The sequence below is a fragment of the Colletotrichum siamense genome (genome assembly GCF_013390195.1).
Source record: "Colletotrichum siamense strain Cg363 chromosome Unknown KSG_Cg363_contig05, whole genome shotgun sequence".
Classification (NCBI taxonomy): Eukaryota; Fungi; Ascomycota; class Sordariomycetes; order Glomerellales; family Glomerellaceae; genus Colletotrichum; species Colletotrichum siamense.
Genome location: NW_023501018.1, coordinates 4,166,274 through 4,193,856, shown reverse-complemented (window position 1 = coordinate 4,193,856; position 27,583 = coordinate 4,166,274). Strand labels below are relative to the sequence as shown.

Here is a 27,583-nt window from a genome sequence, read left to right as displayed (position 1 = left end):
GATAGAAGAGTTACTACTATTTTCTATAGTATTAATCCTATATTTATTATTAAGTATTTTATATTTATAAGATATATAATATTATAAATATTAAGAGGGATAAGTTAATAAAGCTCTTAAAAGTCTTAGAAACTTCTTTAATAAGTAGTATTATTAATTTAAGCTAAAAATAATAGTATTAATACTAAATAAGTAGCTAGTAGTTATCCTTATTAATACTAAAGCTTAAAATAATAATAATAATTACTATTAGTAGTAAGTTAATAGCTAGTATTACTATATACTACTCTAAGTTAATAAGCTTAATCTCTACTTCTAGAGCCTCCTTAAAGCTATTAATAATCCCCTTAAGTAGTAGTTAGACTACTTAGAGATATACCTAATACTCTCTAAATTAGTAATTAATATCCTTACTATCTCTATAATATCTACTAACTATAAGAGGGCTTTTAGCTAACTTAAATTAACTCTTATATTATAGAGGCTCTTAATAAGACTTAATACTATAGAGAGTTTCTAGCTAATAAAGAACTAGCTAAAAAAGGGAGTTATACTACTTAGTAATAACTTTAAGCTATTAAGAATAATATAAATAGCTTTAAATAGGTATAATATAGTTTTATATAGTAATTAATTTATTTCGTTTATAAATTAGCTAAGTAATTAAAAACACTAAAAAAAAGAGCTAAGTTAATAAGTATAAGGGTTAAAATTGCTTTAATTGCCCTTATGGAGGCGCTGCTAACAACGTTATCTTTTTGCCGTCTCTTAGGAACGTGATAGTTCCGTCTCTTTAAGGAGCAAACCTCACTTTTACTGTGTTGCCAGACGGATCTGCCTAGGTAAACAACGCAAGAATCACGTTTCCTAACACTATTTTGTATAATGGCGTGGCTCATGTGATTGACAGGTTGGTTTACTCTAGTTACTAAAAGCTCTTCGCACTTTATGCTAACATTAGATCAGTATTCTGAGCCCAGGAAACTTTGATTGTGCATCTCTGCAGCTGTCTAAACAGGCTTCTGAGAGAGTCGCGTTCCCAAATGCCTCCTCAGTCTCGAGCCTGCCTTTCTCTAGTGTTTCTTTTGCGACGGACCTCATGGCTTACACAACGACTCCAATTTTGCTCCAGACTGTTGCTGCTGTCGCCACCCCTTCAGCTAATGCGACCGCTACGGCGAGCCAGCCTGTTCCGGTTGCAACTGGGGCTGCCAGCGGATTGATGCCTGGTGCAATTTTGGTCGTTTCTGTTGCTATGGGCCTTGATGCACTACTCAGCTAAACTTGAGAAGGCAATCGAGCGTCGTCATCAGTGCAGCAGAATGTGCGAGACAGTCGGTTGGAAATTGATGCATTGGAGATAGAGGTAATTAGAACGTTTTGTGGAATGACTGGTTGTTTGGCATGCGAAGGAGATCTTGATGCTGTTTTTACCTTGATTATCTGTTCTGGTTTTCACACCTTCATTATGACTATTTTCATTATCATCTCAATTAAGATCGTTTTCTTCGGGATTCCTTTCCCTAATAGAGTGCTATCGTGTCATAATGAGTCTTACACAACGGCGGTGGTGACATAGGCGGCAACGAGAAGCGACGACGATGGCAGAACCAATTTCGGCGGCAGAATGGACCACGACGATATAAGCAACGACAATAGCAGAAGCGACAGATAACTACTTTGTAGCTTACATACTCAAATCTCCGCTCAGATAGCAAGACTCGTCGGTAGAAGTGGTATGTGATTCGGTCTATAGTCTAAAATCTATGTGGTATCATCGAATGCGCGTGCTCCGTCAAACTCTATGTACAAGTGAAGTGCAGTTTGCCGTATTATGCTATTTGCCCTAGTAATCGGCGTCGATGTACTCGGCGCAGATGAGGTCGCCCTTGAGGTCCATCACATCGGCAATAGTCTTGTTAGGGATAATGCCACCCATCCAGAGAACGTGGTTGAGGGTGGTTTCGTTGCCCGGGTCACCATCGTAGTCGGTGTAGGCCTTGGACGGGTAGAGCCAGCGGTTCTGTGTCATGATGAACTCAGGAGGGATAATCTGGCCGCTCATGTCCGTCAGACGAGCAGTGAGGTTGGCCTCCTGCCACTTCTGCCAGAGGCGATCAAGGTTGGCGTGGTGCAAGAAGAAGACAGGGTCGCCAGGGCTGGCGTTTTGGTTCTCCATCTGAAAGAGCTAAAGTTAGTGACGTCGCTTTCATATGAAAGATTTGGAAAGAGACTTACGGTTCCGCCAGTAGCAAGGTGTCCACAGGAGTGAGGCGAGTCAACGTAGCAGAAGTTGGCCTCATTGTAGTTGTCCTTGGCGAAGCAGGTATCGACGTTGGTCTGGTTGGCGAACTCCCAGGCCGTCTGGTTCCATCTACGAGAAAGGCAGTACTCGTCGTAGTAGTCAACACCCCAGATCTGGTCCATGCGGAGAGTTGTGTTGGCAAAAGCACCATCGATGACGCAGTTGACGCCGTCAGTGGTTTTGACGCCGTTGGTACCGAAGCTGAACTCGTCGGATCCCCAAACAGAGGCATTCTCAATGGACCCGAGGACCTCAAGATCACGTTGCTCGTCCCAGTAGGGAAGAGCGCCCTTGTATCCACACTCGTTCTGGAGAAGAATCTCTTGCAGGCGAAGGAAAAGGCGGTGCCAGGGAAGGAAAGCACTGCGCATGTTAGTTGCATACTAATTGGACGTTGAATTGTGTGCCACATACCCGACTCCGTGGATGAAGTTCGATTGCTCGACGTGGCAAGACTGCAGCTCGTCCCATCGAGAGATAGCACCAGTGATACCGCTCTTGGCGGGGGACTCCATCAAGCACTTGACGGCCTGAAGGTAGTCGGACTTCTCATCATTGGTGAGAACGTGCCTATTGAGTGTCATGGTCAGCCCTACTAACAATACAACGCTGGTATAGGTGGGTCTTATGTCACTCACCATGCCTTTCTCTGGTTAAGCGAAGTGCACGTAGAGTTAGAGTAGGTGCCGTTGCGAGCGAACGGTGATGCGCTAGCGAGCCCAAGGGCTGAAACGAAGCCGAAAAGAGTGGACGACCTCATGTTGATCAACGAAGGACGTGCAGATCTCAAACAGATCTGCAGAAGAGTTCGGACGACAAGTGAAGAGGGAACGACCCGATGGACTGGTTGACGTTCCAGCAATTGCAATAGCGCGGCCCTACCAGGCTCACTTATACTACGACATCAACTCCGCCAAGACTCCAGGATTTCTTTTTCGTGGTCCAGATTCGGAGATCAATACAAAAACTGCCATGCCCCGAAACCCACTGACTACGCAAAGAATTGCGATGGACCTACGATAGGGAGCCGCGCAGCCCGCATGTTGCGCGGGACCTGTGGGAGTGCTCCATCGCGGAATATGGCGATGCTCGAGATAAAGATTGACCCATGCGCCGATTCGTCTCAAGTTGCCCATTTTATGCGCGTTAGCCAGGGATCGGCAAGTTAAATTCCTTTCCGTGTTCGTCCCAAGAAATTCGCAGGGCTTGAATAAGCATGGAAGGTGACCGAAACCGAGTAGTAGTGGGGTTCAGATGGACCTCAGCCATCATTGAGCAAGGAAGAGAGTTCTTGGCTCGACCTCCTGCCACATCTCCCACATACCGGTCCTCTGGGTCATGTCCGAGAGGGACTACCTTGGACCTGCATTTGAGCCACGTTTGTTGGCGTTTACTGATCGAATGGAGAATAAAACCGGAAAAGCCGGTCGGACAAAATTTGATGGCTTCGGCTCCCACATCGCTTCTGCTTTATTACGGGGCCAGCTTCTAGACCTGTGACATCTTGATCTGGGTGGCTCCGATGGAGACTCTTCTTGGTTCCGCATGTGGCGTTGGTGACGACGACAGCGAGTTCGCCTCGGTTGTTCAAGAATACGACTGGAAGCACAAATGCATTGCCGGGCATTTCATCTTGTAGCTCATTTTTGAAGAGCTTTCTTATCTGTCGAACTCCCTCTGACAGGGACCTTGCACCGCAGCCTAACCGCCCACACGAGCGTTAGCGACCAGTCCGCACGAGTCAGAGTAATTTCCAGTCAACTGTAACACGTCTGATACTCGACGTTACCGGGTTTCAGCTAGACACTTCGCCAAGTTAGCCTCCCTAGTAACATGTATTGTAAAGATAACAACTAAAAATGTAAAGATAACCCAGAAATGAAATGTGTGCGTTTTTGCGAGGCTATTTCAAAACCTGTCACCCCTGCAGGCGTGACAAGTCATCGATGTCCGCAAAAGAAACAACTGTGGATATCTCAGGGGATCGCTCAGCATTATGTAACAAAAGAATGGGGAGTAATCTTCAATTCTATTCCCATCTTGGCGGAATCCCCCTCGCCTACTTGACCCAGATGTTGACATCCAGGCACGTTTTCTCGGCGACAACCCGGAGTGGGGCTGCCGGCTCGGAGGAAAACCGCGATATCGGAGCCGATGGTTTACGAATCAGGGTACGTGTCGCTAAGAGGCAGTGCCAACCGAATCAAGCTCAACCGTACTCTAGGTTTCCCGTTGCCAGTGGTTCTCTGCGACCTTGAGAAATGAGGCCAAATGCAGGCAGCATATCTGTTGATACCTTGAAGTTTATTAGAGCTTTCTCTTTCTAGAAGACCGAAACACTGGATAACAAGACCAGAGTGGTTCCAGGAAAGGAGACTTTACTGTAACCTAGCAGTGATGTTCACAAGCGCCTTGCACTTTAGTTGGTGAAGTTGATGCAGTTCTGTGTTTAAAGTTGCGAAATAACTTCCAGAGACAGAGCGTCACAGATAAGAGCCTGTATGCTCAATGTTCTTGTAAGACTGAGTGCTATCATTTTTCTGAGGCTATTTATGAGCGAATATCGAACGGTGCAAAGGAATCTTTTGAAATAGAGATAGGACTCGCTCTGCGTCGGGGAAGGCCCGGATAAGTGATTACTGTCATTAGCTGTGTTCTTGGGCGAAAAGCCGGCCATGCTCCGTGGTGCGGTTCATTGGTTGATATTCTCAGCTGTCTGATCAAAGATGGCAGATCCCAACGTAGGGCGCGAAACAGCGCTCCCTATAAAGCAATTAAACTTGCCAAGTTTAATTAATTAATTAATTAATTTTGAAGCTATCGCTAGTTAATTAAGTTAATTATAACCCTTAAACTTAATTAATTACCTTAACTCTTTTAATAAAGATTATAATATAGATTAAATAAATATTCTACTACTAAATATCCTTACTCTTCTTTATTTACTTTCTATTATGTTTTTACTTCTAATAAACCCCCCCCTTAATAAAGTATAAATTACTTCTTTTTACTTACTTAGCTTTTCTTTTTTTCTTCTCTAATATAATAATTAATATAATTATTCTAGTAAATATTAGTAATATTCTCTAAGTTTTATAGGAGTAATAGCTAAATCTCTTAGAGAAGTTAAAAGCTAGCTTTTAAGATCTTCTAGAGATTTATATTAAAATTATTATTTTACTACTATTATCCTCTATCTCTATTATCTATTAGTATCTTTTAAATATAAAGGTATTATTAAGTCTACTTTCTCTTCTTTTTTACTTACTTTATATTAGATATCTATTATACTAGTAATCTTCTATTTAACTTCTACTTTTCTTCTAAATACTTTTAGTTAACTTTTAAAGTATAGATTTATTATATTATAGTTTAAGTAAAGCTAAAACTACTTCTTATTTAATTACTTTTTATTTAAAAACCTCTTTAGAATTATAATAAATAATAAAGTATATATATAAGAGTTAGATCTTTAGAGAAAAAGTATAAAAGAGAGAATAAACTAGATAAGAAGTTATAAATAGTATTTTATTCTCTATTAGCTAGATAGCTAATTAGAAGTAAGTTACTAAGTTTATTATTACTATAATCTTAAAAATAAGTATATTATTCTTAATATTAAAGCTATTTTATTTACTTCTAAGTATCTTAAGAAGAACTATCTTAGAGAAATATAAATAGGATCTATTAGTTTAGAAGGTTTTAAATAACTTAAAGATATTCTATATAAGAGATATTACTTTAACTTTATTAGTTTAATAAAAAGCTATATAAAAAGTATTTAAAAAGCTATTATATACTTAATTATAAATACTAATTTTCTTTTTATTATTTATAAGAACCTTACTTTTTAGTATATAATCTCTAAGGTTAGTATTAAGTTATAAATATTACTATAGTTTAGTATTTTAATAGTTACTGCTTTTAAAGGTATATAGAAGTAATAAAAAGTAGTTATTTAGTAAGAACTTCTATATACTAATTTTAAGATATATTTAGGTTTTAATCTATAGACTTCTCTAAGTTATTAAGCTATTATAGGTATTATTATATACTTTATTATTAAGGGAAAAAGCTTTTAAGTATATCTTATTACTATAAAGAAGTAAATTAGTATTTATAATAGTATTAACTTTATAAACACTCTTAAGGAGATTATTAGAGACTAAAGTATTATAAAGTAAATAAAGATTTTAATTTCTAATAATATAAGCTTAAATAATATTTATATAGTAAGTTTAATTTTTTAATTTAACCTCTCTATTAAAAAGAAGTAAGATATCTAAGCTAAAAGGATTTATTACTTTAAGTATATTTTTAACTTTATATTAAAGGTTTTCTTATTTAGTAAGAACTTTAAAAACTTTAAAAGATAGTTAGATATATATATTCTTTTATAGTAAGATAAAACTAACTTTAAGTATTAGTATAAAACTAGCTTTATTAGTAAGCTTTATAATATTATAAGGTTTATTAAAGTTTTACTATAATATATATAGAGGTTTAAGATTCTATTTTATAAGATATTAGAAGCTTTTAATTAGTCTAATAGCTTTTTTCTCTCTTAGTAAATATCTAAAGAACTTAAATTAATTTAAAATAATATTATGAAGTAGAACTTTATATACTTTATAATTAAGTATATTATTTAGTTTAAGGATAAAATAGAGGGTTTTTATTCTTCTTAGAGTACTAAAGATCTTATACTAATTTAAGATATCTTAATTTCTAATAACTAGTTATAGTTAATAAAAATTATAACGATTTTAAAGTTTATTTAGAAGATAATATTTTAAATATAAAGTTTTAGAGAAAATAGCTTTTATAGTAAACTTTAAGAAGTAATTATTATAATAGAGTATCTTTTAAGTTACTTTAAAGAGTAGAAGACCTTCTATAATAATATTAGTAGTAAAGATATTTAAGATCTTAAATTAGATAAGTTTTAAGCTTTCTTATAAGAAGTATTTTAGAGATCTATTTACTTAGTAAACTAATAAGTTTTATTATATACTTAAGTATTATAAATATCTTAGAGATAGTTTAATAAGAGCTTTTTACTTATTTATACTTATTAAGAGTATATTAATAGTATTTTAAACTTAGAAGAAATAAATAGTAGTAGCTAGTAGTACTTAAGGATTTTAATTAATAATAGATAGAAGAAGCTAGATAAGTATTATACTTTAATAGAGGAGTTACTTCTATATACTACTATATTACTCTTCTACTTTAGTTTTAACTTAAAGTATTTAGAAAAAAACTAATAATCTCCTTATTAATAAGAATAAATATTTAGTACTAAGCTAACTCTAAAGAGGTATTTTAACTAATAATATCCTCTTAAAAAAGGGGAAGATATAAAGAATATAAATTATTACTTAGAATCTATTAATTTAGATAATTTTAAGTAATAAGTTTAAACTAAAGTTATAATACTTAAAGAAAAAGAGGATAATAAGGAAATAGATAAATTAGAGAAGTATTTTATCTTTATAAAGTAAACTAACTATAATTTTATTAATTAGTAATTTATTTATAAAAAGGAATATCTTTAGCTAAATAAACTAATATTAGGGATCTTAGTAATACTTTTATAATTATCTAACTATAAGAGGGTATTTAATACTATATCTCTTACTTAAACTTTATAGAAGCTAGTAATAAAGGTAGAAACGTTAGAAATACTTTAATATATAAAGTAATAATATAAAAAGGGTGTAATTTTACTATTAGGGGGTTCTAAATAGCTTTACTTAGTAATTACTTATAATTAATTATAAGTAATTAAGTATAGTATTGCGATGTGGTAATTAAGTTAAGTTTAACCCTCATAATTGACTTGATTGCTTTATAGGGAGCGCTGGCGCGAAATGTGTCCGAGAGGCCGGCCCTGTTGGAAATAAATCTGCGGACCTTGGCGACTGGGGGCGATAGCAGCAACGAGTTGAAGGCAAGGTTAATTATTTCCTCGATGGACTCAAACTTGAGCATGTTCTATGGAGTCGGTGTTATAAATATCTGTGAAACAGATGGTGTCTGTCAAGCTTGCTGTTTACCTTTAAGTAGAAACAAACTGCTTTCCCAAAACATTGGCGAGTTCGCTGGCTTGATTGACCAAGACATTGCGAAATGCTTAAGGTCTGTGTAAACCTCCTTCGCGTACTCCGATTTTGAAATCATCCAAGTGAGAGAGTTTATTGTCGATCTCAGTGCCCTGATTGTCTTATAATACGAGGAAACTTCCGGGTGATCTAGCAAGACTAGGTGAACCAATGCAGCGGTGAAGGCTGCATGTATGACCATGAAGTCAGCAATACTATTAGAGTATCGTTCGCGGTATATCTTGAGAAGTGCAGTTATTGTTGAGGCAGACTCCAAACAGTGTTTGTTGGCAAGCTCACGCTCAGCACTAGTCTGCTTCAAAGATGGACGATGTAGAAGGATCATGCCGGAGTGGTAGCATCAGCTTTATTATATGTCAGTTATAAACCGCGTTGTCTTGTTCACAATCGGACTGACTGGAGTGAAACTAAACTCGGTGGGCAGTCTGGAAGATTTGTGGCTCGAAGAGAGGCTGGTAAAGCTGTGAGCCATGAAACATATCGAAGATTACCCGCTGATATTGCTTCCTCCGTCGAAGCAGGGCACGCGAAAGAATATTTGATGGTAGATAAGAAACAGAGAATAATGACACTGGGTCTCTCGTGCACTTACATATCGCCGAGACATACATCTTGCATATCAGCCAAGCTAAGATGATACGCATATAGATCATGCGCAGTGACACCGACATCGTTGCTTTCCTTGAGGGTTCTCTCAACATTATGGACGGGAGACTGGACGGAAACATCGCAAGCAGCCATCAACACAGCACGCCCCTGAAGAATTGCCAGGCGTCTAGCACACAGTGACTTTAGTCCATGACCGATGCTGAGTTCCGGTATTTGCTCACCTGTCTAAGAAGAAACAAGCCCAAAACGTCGTGTGTCTATCTATGTTGTCGGAAGTTTGTCGCATGTAAGGCCCATCGTGCAATGAAGCTGGGTCGACATGAAGACCCATAAGCTTTGCCGCATTGCAAGCAATCCCTAGGCGTTTTCATTGAGCGTGGACGTGAGGGAATGCAGAATTTCACATGGCAACATACCTAGGAAAACAGCTGCTGACTCAAGCTTTCCTTGCAAGATAGCCAAGTATGACCGGAGTAGAAAAGACTTGATGTTGGGTATGCAAACGTGCTCGATCTCACCCCCACTCAGTTCAGTGAAACGACTCGAGAATGCGAGGTTGACTTGATGCTGTCGCTCAGGATCGCTGTCTGAGAGACAGAAAAAAGCCCCAACACCTAGCACACTTACTTTTAGTAGCAGATTGGTTGCTGCGGTCTGTTGAAGCTCGGCGGGTGAAGAGAATAGCGGAAAGTGCGAGTGAACGTGATCCCAGTAACTCCTAAGGTATTCAAGCTCTGTTGGTAGCCATTCTGTACAGCGGTAATGATCGACCTTTCCGGCTATCGAAGGTCGCATCGTCCCGCATGTGGGCGATAAATGGAAATTGCTAGTTGGCCCAACATAGACCGTCTTGCCGGTGACTTCGTCGTGTATCAATGCGCCATTCACAGAGCATATAGCCCCAAGGGCTGAAGTTGTCAGCTTCTCGTCGTCAAACTCCAGACCTAAGACACTGAATTTCAAAGACTCAAGAGGCCGTTCGAGCCTCACTTCTTGATGCTCTTCGGAATTGAAGGGAACAGAAACGCCATAATGTGTATCCAATGTTGAATCTCCCATTAGCTCAAATCCGAGTGACGCACTAGCTTGCGCTTTTCTGAGCTGAGATTCCAAAAAGGCAATTCTGTTGTTCAAAGCACTGAATTCGGATTCCGTGTGTCGTGACTTGCGTCCATCAATTCGACTGTAGTTGCAGTTTCGATCAAGTCGAGCGCATGTAGCGCACTGCGGTTTGGCGCCATCGCATTTGATCCTTCCTGTCCGGCACTGATGGCATGCCATTGATACCCGTGATGTCTGGCGCCTCGTTCGCGGCAATGAATTGGAAGACATGATGGGCTGCGTATAATTCCTCAAGAAATTGGAATTCTCCATCGATACTAAGGGCGAAGATTGGATGTGGACAAGTTGTTAGATAGAATTCCTTGAGTACCTAACTGGAGTATGAGCATCCATGTGCGAAACCTACTAGGTATGCCTTCCCTGACGAGCGGGGCCGATAAGACAAACGAAGTTCAACCAATGAAATGCAGCAACCATATCATAGGAAAATATATTCCGCTCAATCACCATGAGCGCCTTGGACAAAAGAAATAAACTTGTTAGCCGTGGGTATCTCGTTTGATATGCTTACGCAAGCTCTTATCCTATAAGGGCGATAGGGATAATAAGGATAATGGAGACGACGTGGACGACGGGGTACGAAGGGAATAATGAGGACGACGGGGGACGACGGGGGACGACGGGGGACGACGGGGATAATGAGGACGATGAGGACAAGAAAATCGACCGAGACAACTGGTACAATCGGGGTGATTGGCACAATGGAGGCTCCAGGATTTCGGAAACACGAGCAGCATTCACAATATCGAGGAAAGTGGAGCAATGAGAGTATAAACACCGCGAAATGTCCAGGATGAGCGACTAATCCAATCCAACTGAGTTAGAAAAGCTTGTACTGTCAATGATAAGCTGAATGAATGAATACTGCATATAACATGTACGAAGGTCATCAAGTGCGACTTATACCACTTAAATAAGGATAATCTGTTACATAACGTCCCACACCTACTTCTCAGCTACCTCCACATTTCAGCTACCCTAAAATACTTTATTAAAAATACTTACTACTATTTTTAAACTTAAATAACTTTACTAATTTTTATTTAATTATTATTATTCTTTTTATAAAGTATAATAACTACTAAATATATTAATATATAGAGGATAAAGTTTCTTAGGTATTTAAAGCTATTATAATTAGTATTAGTTTATAAAAAGCTTTATTATAGTATAATATTCTTAGAATAATATTTTAATCTTAAATCTATAGTACTTAAATAAGAGATATTATTTTTTTTAATTTATAAAAACTTTTTATAACTTAAAAAAGCTATTTAGCTAAATAAGTTTAGATTTAAATTATTTTAAACTTACTTCTAATTTATTAATAATTTAAGGATTTTACTAAATATATTTTATAGGTTTATAGAGATTTTTAATTTTTTAGAAAAAACTAAATATAGTTTTTTATTAAAAAAAACCTATCTATAAAAATTTAAAAAAGTAGAGTAATTAATTCTTAATATATTAATAAAGCTTTAATTAATATAATTAAATAATAGTTTAAATATCTTATTATACTTAAATTTATAGCTATTAAAGCTTCTAATTAATATAATATAAATAAGATTAGTATTTTAGAAAGTAGAAGATTAAATAGGTTTATTTTTAGATTATTAGAAACTTATTCTATCTATAAAAAATAGCTTAAATTATATATTTAGATATCTCTAATTAAGTATATCTCTATAATTAATAAAATACTATTTCTACTTATTATATATAAAAATAAGAATATTTAATAATAGTAGTTCTTTTTAAATTTAATATTATATAAATCTTAGAAATTTATAGCTATAAAAAATAAGTAGATTTTAGATTTTATAGCTATTAAGTAGTTAATAAAGGTTTTTATCTTTTTAACTTAGCTAAAAAACTTCTTAGAAGTTAGATTATTAATCTTAAATAGTTATAAAAGCTATAAAACTACTACTTTTATATATATATACTTTAAGAATAAGATATACTTATTATTCTTATTAATATATATATTATATATTTTTTAGCTACTTAATTAGTTAGTTTTTAAGCCTCTTAAAGTAGTATATAAAAAAGAGCTTAAATTATTAGCTAAATAGGATACTAATATAGTTATAAATAAGAGAAATTTTATTATATATTATAATAAAGTATATAAAATAGCTTTAATAAGTAAGAATATTATTAATAGCTAGAAATAAACTAATTTATAGCTTATTAATATAACTAAACCTTTTATAAACCCTCTAATACTTAAGAATACTTTAACTCCTATTAAACTAGCTAATTAAGTTTATAAAAAGCTCTTTAATAGTAAAAAAAATAAAAAATAAATAGTAGATATATTAGTAATCCTTTAGTTAACCCCTAAAAAAAGGGATAAATTTTAAAATTAGTTTAACCTATTTAATAAACTAAATAATAATAAATATATATAGTATTTACTTTTTTAAAAAGTTTAAAAAAACTTTAATAAGAAAGTATACTAATTAGTAGTAGCTTAATAAAAAATTAAAGTATTATAAATAGAAGTTAATATTAGTAAAACTAAGAAATAGAAAAAAGTTAAAATAAGCTTAAATTTAAAGTTTATTAATATTAAAACTATTTAGAAAGCTTAAATTAAAGTAAGTAAACTTAAAAATAGTATAGATAAATCTAATAAATCTAAAAACCTTAGTAATAGTAAAAGTTATATTATTATAGTATTATAATATATATAAATATTAGTTAAAGTTAATATATATAAATATGAAGGTATTAAAAGTAGGTAGCTAAAATGTAGGGGTAGCTGAGGGGTAGGTATAGGATATTAATTATGCTAATTATAGAGCCTGTTGATTTGTTCTAAAGTCTTTCCTGCAGTTTTAGGCATCTAAAAGTAACAAATATTAAGGAAGTTTTAAGCCTACCTAGTAGGAGTTTTCATAATAGGGGAAAAAGTAGTAAAAGCACCTTAGTCAGTGCTTAGTCTAGTAGCTTCGCAGTATATATACCTAAGGGTTTAGAATAACTACCTATGCTGACCTCAACTTACTATACTATTATAGCTATTAGCCTTATTAACGATAACTTTATTATTAGTAAGGTTAATAGCTTCACCTATGTAACTTATATAGTAATAGCTTTATAAGGTCTTTAGCTATAGAAAAGCTTATCTTAGCTATATACTTAAGATACTACTACTTACTAAGCTTTAAGTTTATCCCTTATCCTTAATCCTATATTAATACTACTACTTAAAGTAAACTACTTAGATTCCTATAACTTTATAATATATTCTATTCTACTTAATCTATAAAGCTTTATACTATAGAGCTTTACTTAAGGTATACCTTAAGATATAATAATTAATACTAACTATAAAGCTAAGCTTATTATAATTAATAAGTTAATACTTTTCTACTTATAGAACCCTAAAGATAAGATAACTATAACTAAGTTATACTTAATAGTCCTAAAAGCTAATATTAGTAGCATAGCTATAAGAAACGCTTATATACCTTAACTAAGGGATATAACTATATTTATTACTAATTCTAACTATTATACTTATTTTAATAATATTCTTAGTAGGGTAGTATAGTTAGTAAACTAATTTAGCTAAAATTATAGATATTACTAATAAATATAGAAGAGTAAGTAGTAGAAAAGAAGGCTAAGTAATAAAAGGTATATATAAGAGTTAGAAGATAGATTAAAAAGTTATAGAAAGTCTATAGTAATTAAGTTTAGTTAAAGTTATGAAGTTATTATCGAAGTAATATTAAAAGTGATAAGATTATCTAATGGATAGCGCACCTTAGTGCGCGTAGGGGAAATGGGGCTGAAGGATTATGTGACTAGTAGGCCGTTAGCTGAAGGGGGAAGTTGGAGGTCGTTGCAGTATAGGTTCCAGGTAAAAATCACAGTAGCTGGCCAGAGGCCCTAAAAGTAACAAATAAGAGTAACTATAACGCTTAAACCATATATCATGAAAAGGGATTAATACCTAATAGCAGCAAAGAGGTAAGGACTGATCATGCTGGCAAAGAAAGAGCTAATTCTAAGACTAACTATACCCACGGAACTGCCTTTAGCCCTAGATTGAGCAGGGAAGATTTCGGAAGGATACGCAAAAGGGCACCAGACTGTTCGGAAACCTCAACTGTCAGCTTATGTTTCACAAGAAGTGGAGGATCAAATGAAATGACATACGCCATGTTGCGCCAAAAATGGCATCCCAGAGGAACACTAAAGCAACTGTTGCCGAGCCATAGGACTTAGCTAGTGCCGGATTTGTGTGTGTGTAATTGTTGACGAAGTAGCCGCATATGCTAATCAGAGCCAGAACGACGGCCCTAATGGCTGAACCACTAATCATGGCTTTACGGCGACCTATAGTGTCGGAAAGCAAGGCACCAGGAAGACTAAAGGCCGCTTAAGTGATAATACCCATTCCTGCAAGAAGTGCTGCTAGCTCGGACGACCATCCACCAGTCTCAAAGATTTAAATACCGTACCCAGAGACAAACCCCGAACCGACCATTGCTTGTGTCGCGAACTGTATGAAAATTGCCGACCAAGTCCGTCGAGCCGTTTTCAGATCGTCTGGAGCCGTCAACATAGCCCAATAGCTTGCCGACGAATTGTGTATACGTTCCGTCTCTATCGCCTGTGCAATCGAAAGAAGTTCGGACTCCACAGTCTCCTCAAGCTCAATAGGATCTTCGATGGACTTGACACTCCGGAGACCATCCCGGGCTGCATTGATGAGGCCGACTTTGACGAGCCAGCGTGGCGATTCAGGCAGGAAACACACCATAGACAGGACGGTGATGACGTAAATCAGCTGAAATGACATCGGTAGCCTCCAGACTATCTCGCCTGTAGTGTGCTTGGCCAAACCATACGGGATGAAGTAAGCGATGGCCGTGCCTGTAGCAGCGCAGCACATCAAAATGCCCATTATACGGCCTCGGCGGCGATGATCAGCGCTTTCAGCTGACCAGTTCAGTCCCACAGAATCGAAGGATCCCGTAGCGCACCCGTTGAGGAAACGAAGCGCCAGAGCCCATGGGAAGCTCTGCAGAGATGCAAACGTTTGAATGATGGCAACCGCGAAGATGCCAGTAAAGACAATGGCACGTCGGCGGCCAACGCGATCTGAGAAGGAACCAACGAGAAGGGCGCCGAGGATGACACCAATCCAGTAGACGCAGTTGATCAGGCCGATGAGGAGCTGAGTATGATTGCTTCCGTCTGTGAGTCCGATGACTTGGAGGTACGAGTCTAAACCGGAAATGCTGCCCATGAGTGCGAGATCTATAATTAATGTCAGCTGCATGTGATCTCCGTAGAGGCTAATAGAACAAGCAGTGAATGGTGCCAAGGCCAAGAAAAATAATGACAGTTATAACGTACTGTATCCTGAAAGTGACATGATGCAGCATCCGCAAGCAACTACGCCAATTCTCGAGACCTTAGGAGGCAGCCCAACGAAACGGTACGTCGGGGATGGCCCTGGCATGTATCGAGTCCATGCTGGAACGCCGTTCGGTATTGCGTCCGTCTGTCCCAGACCGAAGTCGCCAGAGTCGCCAGGGGTGCCAGATGAAACAATTTTGCTCTTCATTTCAGTTGAGTAATCAAGGCAACTGGTACAAAAGCATGTGCGATTTTCTATTGAGACGCGACTGGTGGCAAATGCAGCGGGCGGCCTTTGCCCTTTTTCATAATGCTGGGTCGCTTGTTGCTTCCATACCAGAGGAAATATTATTCATGGGAGTTTACATAGACAGTAGTGTTGTAAGAGAGCTCGTACTCCCTCATCTGCGTGATAGCAACCGGAATTTATTTCGCGGATCGGGCAGACTTTCTGTACTTGGAAATAAAGCCAGGGTGATACCGCCATGAATCTGATAAGACGATAGGGGAAAATAGCTTATAGGAAGCTCCCTCAGTACATTTCACGTATCAAAATTGCCGCTTTCTAGATGGATGGAGAGATCCGTCAGGCTGGTTATGGCTGTGGGTCCTAGTTATGATACCAACCGGAAGTTGATATACGGATACCGATATACCGATCACACCGTCAAATCATCATTGATATCAGAGACCATAACAGTGTGTCAGGATTTCACAGGAAATAAGCACGTAAACTGCGTGTGCCGTATCGATATCTCCGGTTGGAATCGTAGGTTTGGCTGCATGGACCACTTCAACAGCTTTATTACTCTAGCCACTGTGAGCAACTGAAAACCGACTTAAAGTCAATACCAATATCATAAATCAGCAATCACGAGCGCCTACCCAAATCGAGCATACTACAGCTGGAAAAAATCAAAAACATCTCTTCCTTTTACTTGAAAGATGAACAGCCACGTGTATAAAGACCCCAACGACCCTGTCAAAGTTGCAGTCGTGCAAGCCGAGCCTTGTTGGTAAGTGATACACCGGCCAGATCTTCGTCGCATCTTCGGCAATTCTGTGTATCTTGTAATACTAACAGCCGTTTCTTGGTCAGGTTCGATGTCGAAGCTGCAACTGTCAAGACATGCGAACTCATAACCGAAGCGGGCGCGAACGGTGCGAAGCTTGTAGCGTTCCCAGAGCTCTGGATTCCCGGATACCCCAACTTCATCCATACCAAAGCAGCCAAGGAGACTATGGATTACAACCTCAAGTATTACCGCAACTCCATCGATGTCCGGTCCGATCACATGGAGCGCATCCGTATGGCTGCCCGGAATGCCAATATCGTGGTTGTCGTGGGCATATCGGAGCGGGACAAAGGCAGTCTGTACATGGCCCAAACCTTCATAGGCCCAGATGGAGACGTGCTTCTCCACAGAAGGAAGTTCAAGCCCACTGCTCAGGAACGAATCCTATTTGGTGACGCAGTAAGTGGTCACTACAGCCCCAGCAAGCCTTTGTGCTGACCTCGGCGTGCCCAAAGTCGGGTGACTGCACGACGAATGTAGTTCAGACGCCCATCGGCCGAATCGGTGGCCTTCAATGCTTCGAGCACCTGCAACCTCTTCTAAAGTACAATACCTACTTTCAAGGAGAACAGATTCATGTTGCCTCATGGCCAAATCTTTTCCCTCCAGTCGGCAAAATGCCCTTCTTCAATACCGTCGAATCGTGTATGATGGCTACCCACACCCTCGCCGTAGAAGGCGCAACATTCGTTCTTCTCGCTTCATCAACGCAGACAGAGAAAGGGCTTATAGCCAACGGGCTTATGGATGAGAGTGAACATGCCGGTCAAGGGGGAAAGCCCCACACGGCGGTCGTAGGTGGTGGATTTTCCGAGATCATCGCTCCGGATGGTCGCACGCTGGTGAAGGCACCTAGCCCCACGTTTGAGGGTCTCCTCTATGGAGAGCTCGAATTCGACGAGATCTACATTGCAAAGAGCATTGTCGACACGGTGGGGCAATACTCACGCCCTGATCTTTTTACTCTACAGGTCAGGGGCAAACTCAGGCGCCAATGCGAATACGACGAAACAAGCAATATTGATCATGTATCAAGGTTTCCCGATCTCCCGATAGGATAAGAAGAGTTTGGAATTGGTGGAAAGCACCAGTGTCAATTTTATATTTGATACATGAAGACTAGAACTGTTTCAAGGACGAAACCTTACTTGCTTGTGACTGTTTTAACTGGTTTTGGGACATCAAACACTTTGCCAGGATTCATGATCCATCTAATTACCGTCAGAGTCAGATTTGATTTAATACGCCAGGCGTTGAAGCCAAACCAAATGTGCAAGCTTGTGATCGAGTGGACTCACTTGGGATCTACAGAGCTCTTCAGAGCTCTCATCAAGTCAATCGTGTCGACACCCAGCTCATTCAAGAGGCATTCCTTTGACAGTATCAATACACTGTTTACGTGTGGGTAGAGAAGAATGACAAACCTTCTTTCCAATTCCAATACCATGTTCTCCCTGCCCATATGTTACTGCTTGGTCTCAAACGCGGGCTTGATGAACAAGAAATGATTGGACGGTGCTTACCGAAACTGTACCTCCGAGCTCCACAGCTCGATCCATCATCTTGTGCACGCAGTCTTCCACAGCCTGGACGTGCTCCTCATTCTTTGCATCGTACATAACGGCTTGGTGGAAATTTCCGTCTCCGACGTGCCCGACGATACTAGCAAAAACTCCAAGTTTGTCGGATTCCTGCTTGGAAATATCTGTGAACGGCATGCTCAGTATCGCGTCGCCCTCCCAGATTGCCAGACGTACCAATAAGTTCTGCAAGCTTAGATATAGGAACTGCAACATCAGTTGACCAAATGTTGAAACCTTGAGGCTTGATGGACGTCATGGTCCACAGCGCCTCCTTCCTTCCCGACCATAGATCGATTTCTTCTTGCTTGTTTGCGGCAAACAATATTTTGCTCGGGCTGAATGGTTCTATGACGGACTTAACGGAAGCAATATCGCCATGAACCCCCTCTTTGGTGCCAGAGAATCTAGTTCAGGGCTGCCATTAGTAGAGTTCTTGAAGTTTCGGTCCATATGACAGCAACTCACTTTAGAAAAAGCGTGGGGTTTTCCGGAAATTGCCAACGTCGTACTGCTGCACTGCCATGTTTGTTCAACACCCCCATCTGCACGTCATCCATGAGCTCCAAAGCAGCCAACTGTATCCCTGAACGTATCAGCTTAGAGGCGGCAGTGGCAGCATCGCTGATTGAAGGGAATGAGACGACGGCGACGCCTGTCTCCTGCGGTAATACAGCTAGTTTACATGTAATTTCGGTGATCATGCCGAGCGTGCCCTCTGCTCCAACGAACAGAGAAGTGAGGTTGTAGCCAGCAGAAGACTTTCTCGGCCTCTGTCTGGTCTTAATGATACGGCCGTTAGGCAGCACAACTGTAACGTTGATGACCCAGTCTTTCATCGTACCGTATCGGAATGCATTGGTACCGCTGCGACTTCGTTAGATGTAAAAGTACTATGTCTTGATATCAACAACACACCTGCAATTGGTCGAGACCATACCGCCAATCGTCGCCGTTGGTGACGGATCCATTGGCAGGAACAGACCGGAGTTTTGCATGCGCTTATTGAGATCTACCCAGTTGACACCAGGTTGAACGACCACATCCATGCTGCATTGTGTCAGGAACCGATTTGGTCAAGATGTGTGGGGGCTGCTCGCAGACTCTTCTGGATGGAATGCGACGACTTCGTCCATGAACGTGAAGTCTATGCAGATACCGCTATAAGGCGATGAAAAGTTCCCTTCGACCGACGAACCGGCCCCGAATGGTACTAAAAGGTTAGCCAGGAAAGAAAATCTGGACTGGTGGGGCCCGTACCCATAGGAACGCTGTGCTTGCAGCAAATTTTGGCGATATCAGATACATCTTTAGTGTTATTCGGATACACGATGGCAACAGGCCGACCGGACGAGTTGGAAGTGGACCAATCTGAGTGGCCATGCGCTTCGATTACATCTTCGTCAAAGCTGACAGCCCCGGAACCCAAAATGGCTTCAATCTCTTTTGCTGCCTTTGTAACTTTTAGCCACAGGAGGTTTGTATCTTGGCCACGCGAGTGACAATCAGAAAATTGGCTGCATACCTGGAGCATAGTTACGCCGTTCGCATACTGAATCTCAACTGGTGCGGCAGATGGACTCCAGGCCTGATGAAGACCCCAGCCAAAAGCTGTGGCACCAATTGCTAGCCCATAGTAAAATGAGGGGTTCGAGTAGAACGCATTCCTTGCAGGGGAGGTGGCGGTGGTCTGGAGGTGACGCGGATAGTGCAGCCGGCCGGCCGATTGAGCAGTAGTTTTCGCCTTCAAGGCGGTGCCAGGCCGCGATCCTAGTCTCAATGGGTAGCGAAACATGTCCAAAGATGACTGGAAGACAGTGAGGGGGAATTGGTGACACAGATGATGGTAGAAGACGAGCAATGAGGGGTATCTACGGTAAGGTACGTCAAGTACGCTTCCGGTTTTAACAGAACCCCACAACACAACCTATCACCAGATAGCCGGGGTATGTCGGATATACCTTGAACGACGGTAAATACTTAGCGACGGGGAAAAACACAACGGCACTAGCTTTGTGATGACATGATAGGATCGGAACTCGGGATCGTCAAATCAACCACATGTATGGCATTCTAAACGACGGGTTAATCGACGGCGAAAGAACTTTACATTTCGATCACAATTTCCAATAACGTTGAAGCGCATCCCAAGCATCTGAGCCGACACCAGCGCCTCCACAAGGGCAAGTAAATTGACAACGCATATAATGACAAATTGACTTAGATGTGTATTAACTACGTATCCCTAGGCATAAGCAAAAACTCTGCGCGCGGTTTTCGCAGGGCCTATAGCTCTTATTAAGTGGATTATCTATTTATCTAAGCTGCCCCCTAGTAGCTAAGAAACGCTATTTTAACCCCTATAATCTAACACACCCCCTTAGGGATAATTAGTATAATTATATAGTTATCTTTATAGCTTAATTAAGTATTTCTAAATAGCTTTAATTACTTCCTATTATTATAGTTTTAATAGTTTTATAAGTTATAAAATAATAGCTTTTCTTACTATAAATAGTTAGAGTAATAGAATAAAATGTTTTCTACTTTACTTAATTAGTTTAAAGTTTCTAATTAGTTATAGTTTTACTAATTACTTTAGCTCTTTTTAAAAATAAAAAAATAAGTAAATAATTTTTTACTATTTATACTTTTTATTATTTTTTTTCTTTTTTTTCTTTAGTTTTTAAGATTTTATAAATTATATATTATCTTTATACTACTTTTTTATTATTATACTAATACTTACTTTAAATAGATTAAATATTTTATAATATCTTCTTATAATACTTTTAATACTAAGTATAAAGTTTACCTCACTACTTCTTATACTAACTATATATATATATTTAAAACTCCTAAGTACTATTATTTAGCCTACTTCTTCTCTAACCTCTCTAATAACTTTAAGGAGGATAAGCTAGCTTTTTTTATTAGTTTTAGCTATTAGTTTATACTCTTTTTATAAATATCTTTTATTATTAATCCTCTTCTTATAGCTTCTATCTTTATTTTACTTACTTACCCTTCTAGCTATATTAAGTACCTTACTATTTAGTTTATTAAGGAAGAAAACCTTAATAATAACTAAATTAAGGAGACCTCTATTAAGAAGAAGTATAACTACCCCTCTAATATTTAGTACTAAACTAAAAAAGAAGCTAAAAAAAAGAAGGAGATTAAAGAAGCTAAAGCTCTTATTTTCTCCCTTACTAAATAGAAAAAGAAAGATTATACTACTAAGTACTTTATTAAGCATATTATTATTAAGAAAAAGAAATAAGAGAAAGAAGAGGTTACCCTCTAAGCTATTTATATTAATATAGAGATTATTATTATTATTACTATTAGTAAAAAAGAGGAGAAAGAGGAAGAAAATAAGGTTATTATAAGTATTAATAACTTTTTTAACTTTATAAACTCCTTCTTTAAGTTAGAAGATAAGCTTTACTTTAACTACTCCCTCTCTTTTAGTAGTAGCTATTTATACTCTAGCTACTACCTCCTTAATAAGAATATTTATTACTACTACTATATAAAAAGTAGTAGCTACTTTATAAGTACTAAAGAGATTATTACTTTTTATTATAAGTTCTATAAAATAAAAAGTATACTAAGAGTAGTAAGTTTATCTTAGCTAAAGTATAAATTATCCCCTATTAAGTATTTCTATATAGTTATTAATTTTTTATAAAGAATTAATATTATCTAAGAAAACCTTTAAGATACTACTTATAAAGTTATTATAGTTTATAAAGCTACTAAGAAATAGAATATTACTCCTCTTAAGTATACTTTATATATTTACTACTTTACTTTAACTTTTATACTCTCTACTACTATACCCCTTCTTAGTTTATTTCCTCTTTATTTAGAGACTTTAATTTATACCTCTCTTATTCTTTTAAATATTTTCTCTAGTTCTTACTCTACTTTAAGTTATACCTAAAATACTATTATAGCTACTTATTATAACCTTAACTATACTCTCCTCTATACTTCTAAATTTAGCTATATTAACTTTAAAGAGTTCTATAATTAGTTTAATATTTTTAAGTTAGCTATTTCCTTAGTTACTTCTTATAAAGCTATTTTTCTTATTCCTACTTTTAAAAGTATTTAAATATTCTTATTTTATAGTTTCTTAATATCTTAAAAGTTTTAGTTTAAAATAGTTCTACTTTTAAGCTATAAGTTTATAGATATTTAGTCTCTCTAATAATTTTCTACTTTAAATAGAAGTTTTTTTATACTCTCTACTCCTTATTTTTATAACTTTTAATACTTATTATATAAAGTTATCCTAAATATCTTTTTTCTCTATTTCTTTTTTCTAGCTCTCTTTATTTCTTTTAAGCTTAGAAGTATAGTTTCTTTTAAAGGTTTCTTCTTAATTAGCTATTCTTAGCTATACTTAGAAGTTCTTAAAAACCTACTATAAAAGGGACTTTATAAGACTATCTACTATTAACTATATAAAAAGAGTATATACTACTAATATATACTTTTTATAGATCTCCTAATAAAACTAGTAGTTATAGATATTAATATAATATAACTTTTTTTAAAGATAGATAAGCTTCTTAATAACTAGCTTAACTATCTATTAGTTATTATACTAGATTTATATTATTATAAAAATACTTTTTATAAGTTAAAAAGATACTTTTTATTTTATCTCTCTAAAGAGTTATACTTAGAGAGATATTATAAAGTAGCTTATAAATATTACTTCTTAAACTATAAATAAAAGTAAGAAGAGCTTTACTTTTATAATTAAAGTTATTATAGTTATTTATTTACTTACTTTCTATATAATAATACTTCTAAAAAGCTTTATTATAAATCCCTAAGAGCTTTTTTAATCTAAAATATTATTACTAAAACTTATATTAGAAGCTATTTTAAGAGTGTTATATAGGCTTCTAACTTTAACTCTATACTTAATATATAAATAGTATATTTTATAGAGATACTATAAAGCTTAATCTATAGCTTATTAGTATTTTAATCTAAGATTCTAATTAAAGCAGGCTAAATAACTTATTATAAATATAAGATTTAGTCTTATTATTACTACTATATATAGGATAGTTCTTACTTTTCTCTAATAGAGATTAACTTTACTATTTAAAGCTTCTTCTTTATATAGAAGTAGCTTAATATACTTTATAAGAGTTCTATTTTATATCCTTAGAGAGTATCCTAATAAGAAGAGTCTTCTTATTTTTTCTATATAAACTAATTATAAAAGCTAGAATTTCCTTGTTTTTTAATTATAAAGAACCTTAATACTAAGAAATTATTATAAACTTTTATTACTTTTAAAGTAATATCTCTTCTAAAGTTCTTTAACTACTTCTTTAGTTTCTTTTTAAGAGGCTATTAAGTAAGTAAGTATATAGTTATCTATATAGAAGAAGAAGTATACTTAACCTTTTTTTTAGTAGTAGTCCTCTCTTATTACTTATAAAAAGTTTAACTCCTTTAATCCCTTTTTAAAATAATACTACTATAAAAAAAGAGATTAATAAAGTCTATATAAAGCCTTTCTAAGCTTAAGTACCTTTCTAAACTTCTTATAGCTAAATAGAAACCTTATATATATTATCTTATTAAGCTTAATATATATAAATATATTTACTATATTATACTAAAAAAGCTTTAAGTTAAAGTAGTTTACTATAGCTATTAAAGTTTAAAATAATATTTTTATAAAAGTTATAGTATAAATATCTTAAATATCTTTTACTTATTAATCTCCTTAAATTACTAAATAAGCTTTTAGCTTTATAAGTCTATTATACTTATTAAGCTTATAGATATATACCTAGTAGTATTTAAGAACTTATTAATCTCCTAAAGTATTTCTTATAATTTCTTTTTATAACTTAAACTTCTTATAACTTTATAAGTGAGATTTCTCTATTTATAAGAAACTTTCTACTAAAAAGTAGTAATTAAGTTTTAAGAGATTATATTTCTTCTTATAATTTAGCTATTCTTCTTAACTTAAGAGTTACTAATATAATATTAAGAGGGGAGGTAACTCTTATTAATAAATACTTATAAAGTATAAGTATATAGACTAAGCTATTTTTAATAAAAAAGAGCTTCTAGAAAGTATCTTATACTTCTCTAAGCTTTTTCTAGAAGTTTCTAAGCTTCTAATCTCTACTTCTTTACTATATAGCTTTTCTATTATATCTATAGATTAATCTTCCCTTATAGCTATATAAAGCTAGCTAAGTTATATATATAGGCTACTTAAGCTATTTAATCTCTAGAGAGTGTAAAGATTCTTATATAGATTACTTCTTACTAAGAATATAGCTTTAAATAAGGTTCTAAAGGTTACTTTTATTACTAATAAGCCTATTTCTCACCTCTTTATATTAAAAACTCCTTAAAAAGCTTTACTAAATATTATAAATAAGCTTATTAGTTTTAGAGAGAGAGGTAGTATTAACTAAAGCTTAAACTATATATTTATATATAACGCTATTTTCTCTAGCTATTCTTAATTAATCTCTTCTCTTATAGTAGTTTTAATATAATTAAAGATCTTATTTACTTCCTTATTAGCTTTCTATCTTATAAAAGTACTATAAGACGCCTTAATAAACTAAGTAATATATTCTTAGATTATTTTAAGATCTATATAATAAAACTCTTCTATTATATATATTAGATTTCTACTATAGAACTTCTTCTTATTAAATACTATATCTTATATAGTAAATATTTTGCTTTTTAGTAAGTTCTATATATAGAAGGAATTACTTAATATATAGTTTAGAAGAAAACTAATAAATGCTCTTAGTATAAGTTTTTAGTATTTATTTCTTCTAAGTTAAGTATCTTTAGTTATTATATATATATAGTATCTATATACTTAAAGATATAAGAGGTTTAGCTATACTAAGTATAAGTTTTCTTATAATTAGAAGTAACTATAGAAGAGCTTATATAGAGTTTTTTATCCTTAACTTACTATTAGTATATAGTTATATATATATATAGCTATTTTATTAATTTCTAGCTAGAGTATATTTAGTAACTTTATACTTATTACTATTACTCTTATATACTACTTAATAGCTATAGTTACTTTTTCTACTCCTCTATTTTATACCTATATATATAGAGAGGATAGCTTAATCTTAATACCTCTTATATATAATTCTTCTCTAACTTATTTATACTTTAATATTTTATTATTTACTTTAATTTCTTTAACTTAGATACTAAATATAGTTTAAAAGTAGTTTAAGAACTTATTTAGAGTATTAAAGAGTAAGTCTATCTTCTTACTTCTTAAATAGAAGTTTTAAGCTAAGCTTAAAGCTTTATTAATAATAATTATACTTAAAGTATAACCTTTATATCTTTCTTTATAGTTATAGAAATCTAAAGTAATTCTCTTACTTAGAAGGGCTTATATAACTATTTCTCTTAGCGTATATTATACTTAGTAATATAACTTCTCTTATTTATATATATTATAGTTAGTAGTTAAGATTCTTAAGTGCTTATTTAATATTTAGACCTTTTTTATAAGGTTAGATAGATATTAAAAAGCTTTTAGCTTTAAGTATTTAAACCTCTAATACTAAAGCTCTATTAATCTCTTAATAAGCTTATAATATATTAAGGTTATATAGTTATATCTTCTTCTTAGTTCTAAAGCTTTATCTTATATAAAGGCTAGTAAAGGTATAATTATAGTAAGAGCTATTTTATTAAGTAATCTATAATTAAGAATATATTAGTTATTAATATTCTTAAGTAAATATAAGAATATATAGTTTAACTTTTATAAATAGTTATTACTAAAGCTTATATCCTATTATATCCCTCTTTAGTATAACTTTTATAGAGATATTAAGTTATTAGTAAGTCTAAAATATAAAGCTATATTAAATAGTTATAGTTTTATTATATTATTTACACCTCTTACTAAGATTTTAGCTATACTATATACCTTAATAGGGACTTTATATATTTTAGTTTATAAGAAGTTTCTTACTAGAGCGCCTTATAAGGTAGTAAACTATCTTATATAATTAAATATATATATTATAAAGCCTAAGTCTAATATTATAGATCTTATAAGAGAGTATTCTCCTAATATTATAAATACTACCTTAATATACTTTCTAGCTCTCCTATAGAGTTATACTAACTTTAAGGTATACTTTATTACTTTGCAAATATATTTTACAAAAGCCTTATTATTCTTTATTCTTCTATTAAGGATATATTAGATAACTATTTAAAGTACCTATACTTTTAATTAAATTATAATATTAATATAAAAGTACTTAAAGAGAGTATATATATTATAATATAGTTTATAGTGTAGTTTCTTTATACTTTAAGTATCTAAAGGAGATTTTTCTTACTTTTAGTAAGTTCTTACTACTACTAAAAGTTACTTTAAGTCTTATCTTTTTTAGAAGCCTCTTCTATAATTTATTCTATAGTTAGTTATTTTATTAAGTTATTTAGATTTACTTAGTTAAAATTCCCTATTTAAAACTATAGAGCTAAATATACCTCTATTTACTTTAAACTTCTATAGAGTAGTTTTAAAGTATATAAAATATATTTAAGTATTAGAAATAACTTTATTAACTATAAAGCTTTATTAGGTTACTAAGAAGAGCTTAGTTATATAGTAAGTAGATATCTATATATTAAGGTAGTTTTAAGTAAATATACTAATATATTTAGGAAACTAAATTAAGGAGTTTAAGTTATTTAGAACCTCATAGCTCTACTCCTTATAAATTATATTTTCCTATTAAGAGATCTATACCTCTATATCTTTTTTTATTAAGAGGAACTTTTAACTAGAAACTGCAATTATTATTATATATTTAGAGATTACCTAAGTCTTTTATTCTCCCTCACTATAGCTAATATAAGTCTTTAGCTTATAAAGCTACTTATTAATACCTATATTAGTAGTATAGTAATACTATAGAAGCTCTATAAATACTATTTCCTTTATAAACTACTAAACCTCTTATATACCTTTTATTATACTATCTTACTCCTTTTTAAGGAAACTATAGTCTATTTTAAGCTTATTATAGAGAGTATAATTTACTTAAGAGAGATCTATAAGTTTTATTACTTAAGAAGTCTCTATATTATTCTTATAGAGAACTATTATAGTTATATTTCTTTATATTAAGTAGTTAGAGATATAAAGGAGTCTTAGAAGCGTTATAAGCCTCTAAAAGGCAGACTTATAGGCTTAAGTAGCGCTCTTAGAGAACCTCTTAGAGTTTATAGTATACTATAACTAATAGGAGTAATAAAAAGCTTAAACTTAGTTAATCTAAAGGACTTAATCTCTTACGCTTTTTAGAA

At 34.6% G+C, this 27,583-nt stretch overlaps 4 protein-coding genes across 4 annotated transcripts; 1 reads left to right on the top strand and 3 right to left on the bottom strand.

The window, feature by feature from the left end:
* Nucleotides 1-1,846: 1,846 nt before the first annotated feature.
* On the bottom strand, nucleotides 1,847-3,065 carry ustQ-9 (Tyrosinase ustQ; the record flags this gene model as incomplete). The annotated part of the gene is made up of 4 exons (XM_036640539.1): nucleotides 1,847-2,179; nucleotides 2,239-2,668; nucleotides 2,720-2,875; nucleotides 2,944-3,065. The coding sequence occupies 4 exons, from the start codon at nucleotides 3,063-3,065 to the stop codon at nucleotides 1,847-1,849; spliced, it is 1,041 nt and encodes a 346-aa protein (XP_036495134.1).
* An 11,564-nt stretch (nucleotides 3,066-14,629) lies between these two features.
* Nucleotides 14,630-15,754, bottom strand: CGCS363_v008689 (Sugar transporter STL1; the record flags this gene model as incomplete). Its single annotated transcript, XM_036640538.1, has 2 exons — nucleotides 14,630-15,444; nucleotides 15,544-15,754. 2 exons carry the CDS (start codon nucleotides 15,752-15,754, stop codon nucleotides 14,630-14,632), a joined length of 1,026 nt encoding a protein of 341 aa, XP_036494552.1.
* Nucleotides 15,755-16,491: 737 nt separating this feature from the next.
* Nucleotides 16,492-17,683, top strand: CGCS363_v008688 (Arylacetonitrilase; the record flags this gene model as incomplete). The annotated part of the gene is made up of 3 exons (XM_036640537.1): nucleotides 16,492-16,562; nucleotides 16,646-17,021; nucleotides 17,078-17,683. 3 exons carry the CDS (start codon nucleotides 16,492-16,494, stop codon nucleotides 17,681-17,683), a joined length of 1,053 nt encoding a protein of 350 aa, XP_036494551.1.
* A 233-nt stretch (nucleotides 17,684-17,916) lies between these two features.
* Nucleotides 17,917-19,997, bottom strand: CGCS363_v008687 (D-lactate dehydrogenase; the record flags this gene model as incomplete). The annotated part of the gene is made up of 9 exons (XM_036640536.1): nucleotides 17,917-17,994; nucleotides 18,047-18,076; nucleotides 18,146-18,327; nucleotides 18,380-18,609; nucleotides 18,671-19,069; nucleotides 19,121-19,252; nucleotides 19,307-19,415; nucleotides 19,463-19,655; nucleotides 19,728-19,997. The coding sequence occupies 9 exons, from the start codon at nucleotides 19,995-19,997 to the stop codon at nucleotides 17,917-17,919; spliced, it is 1,623 nt and encodes a 540-aa protein (XP_036494550.1).
* Nucleotides 19,998-27,583: the final 7,586 nt, after the last annotated feature.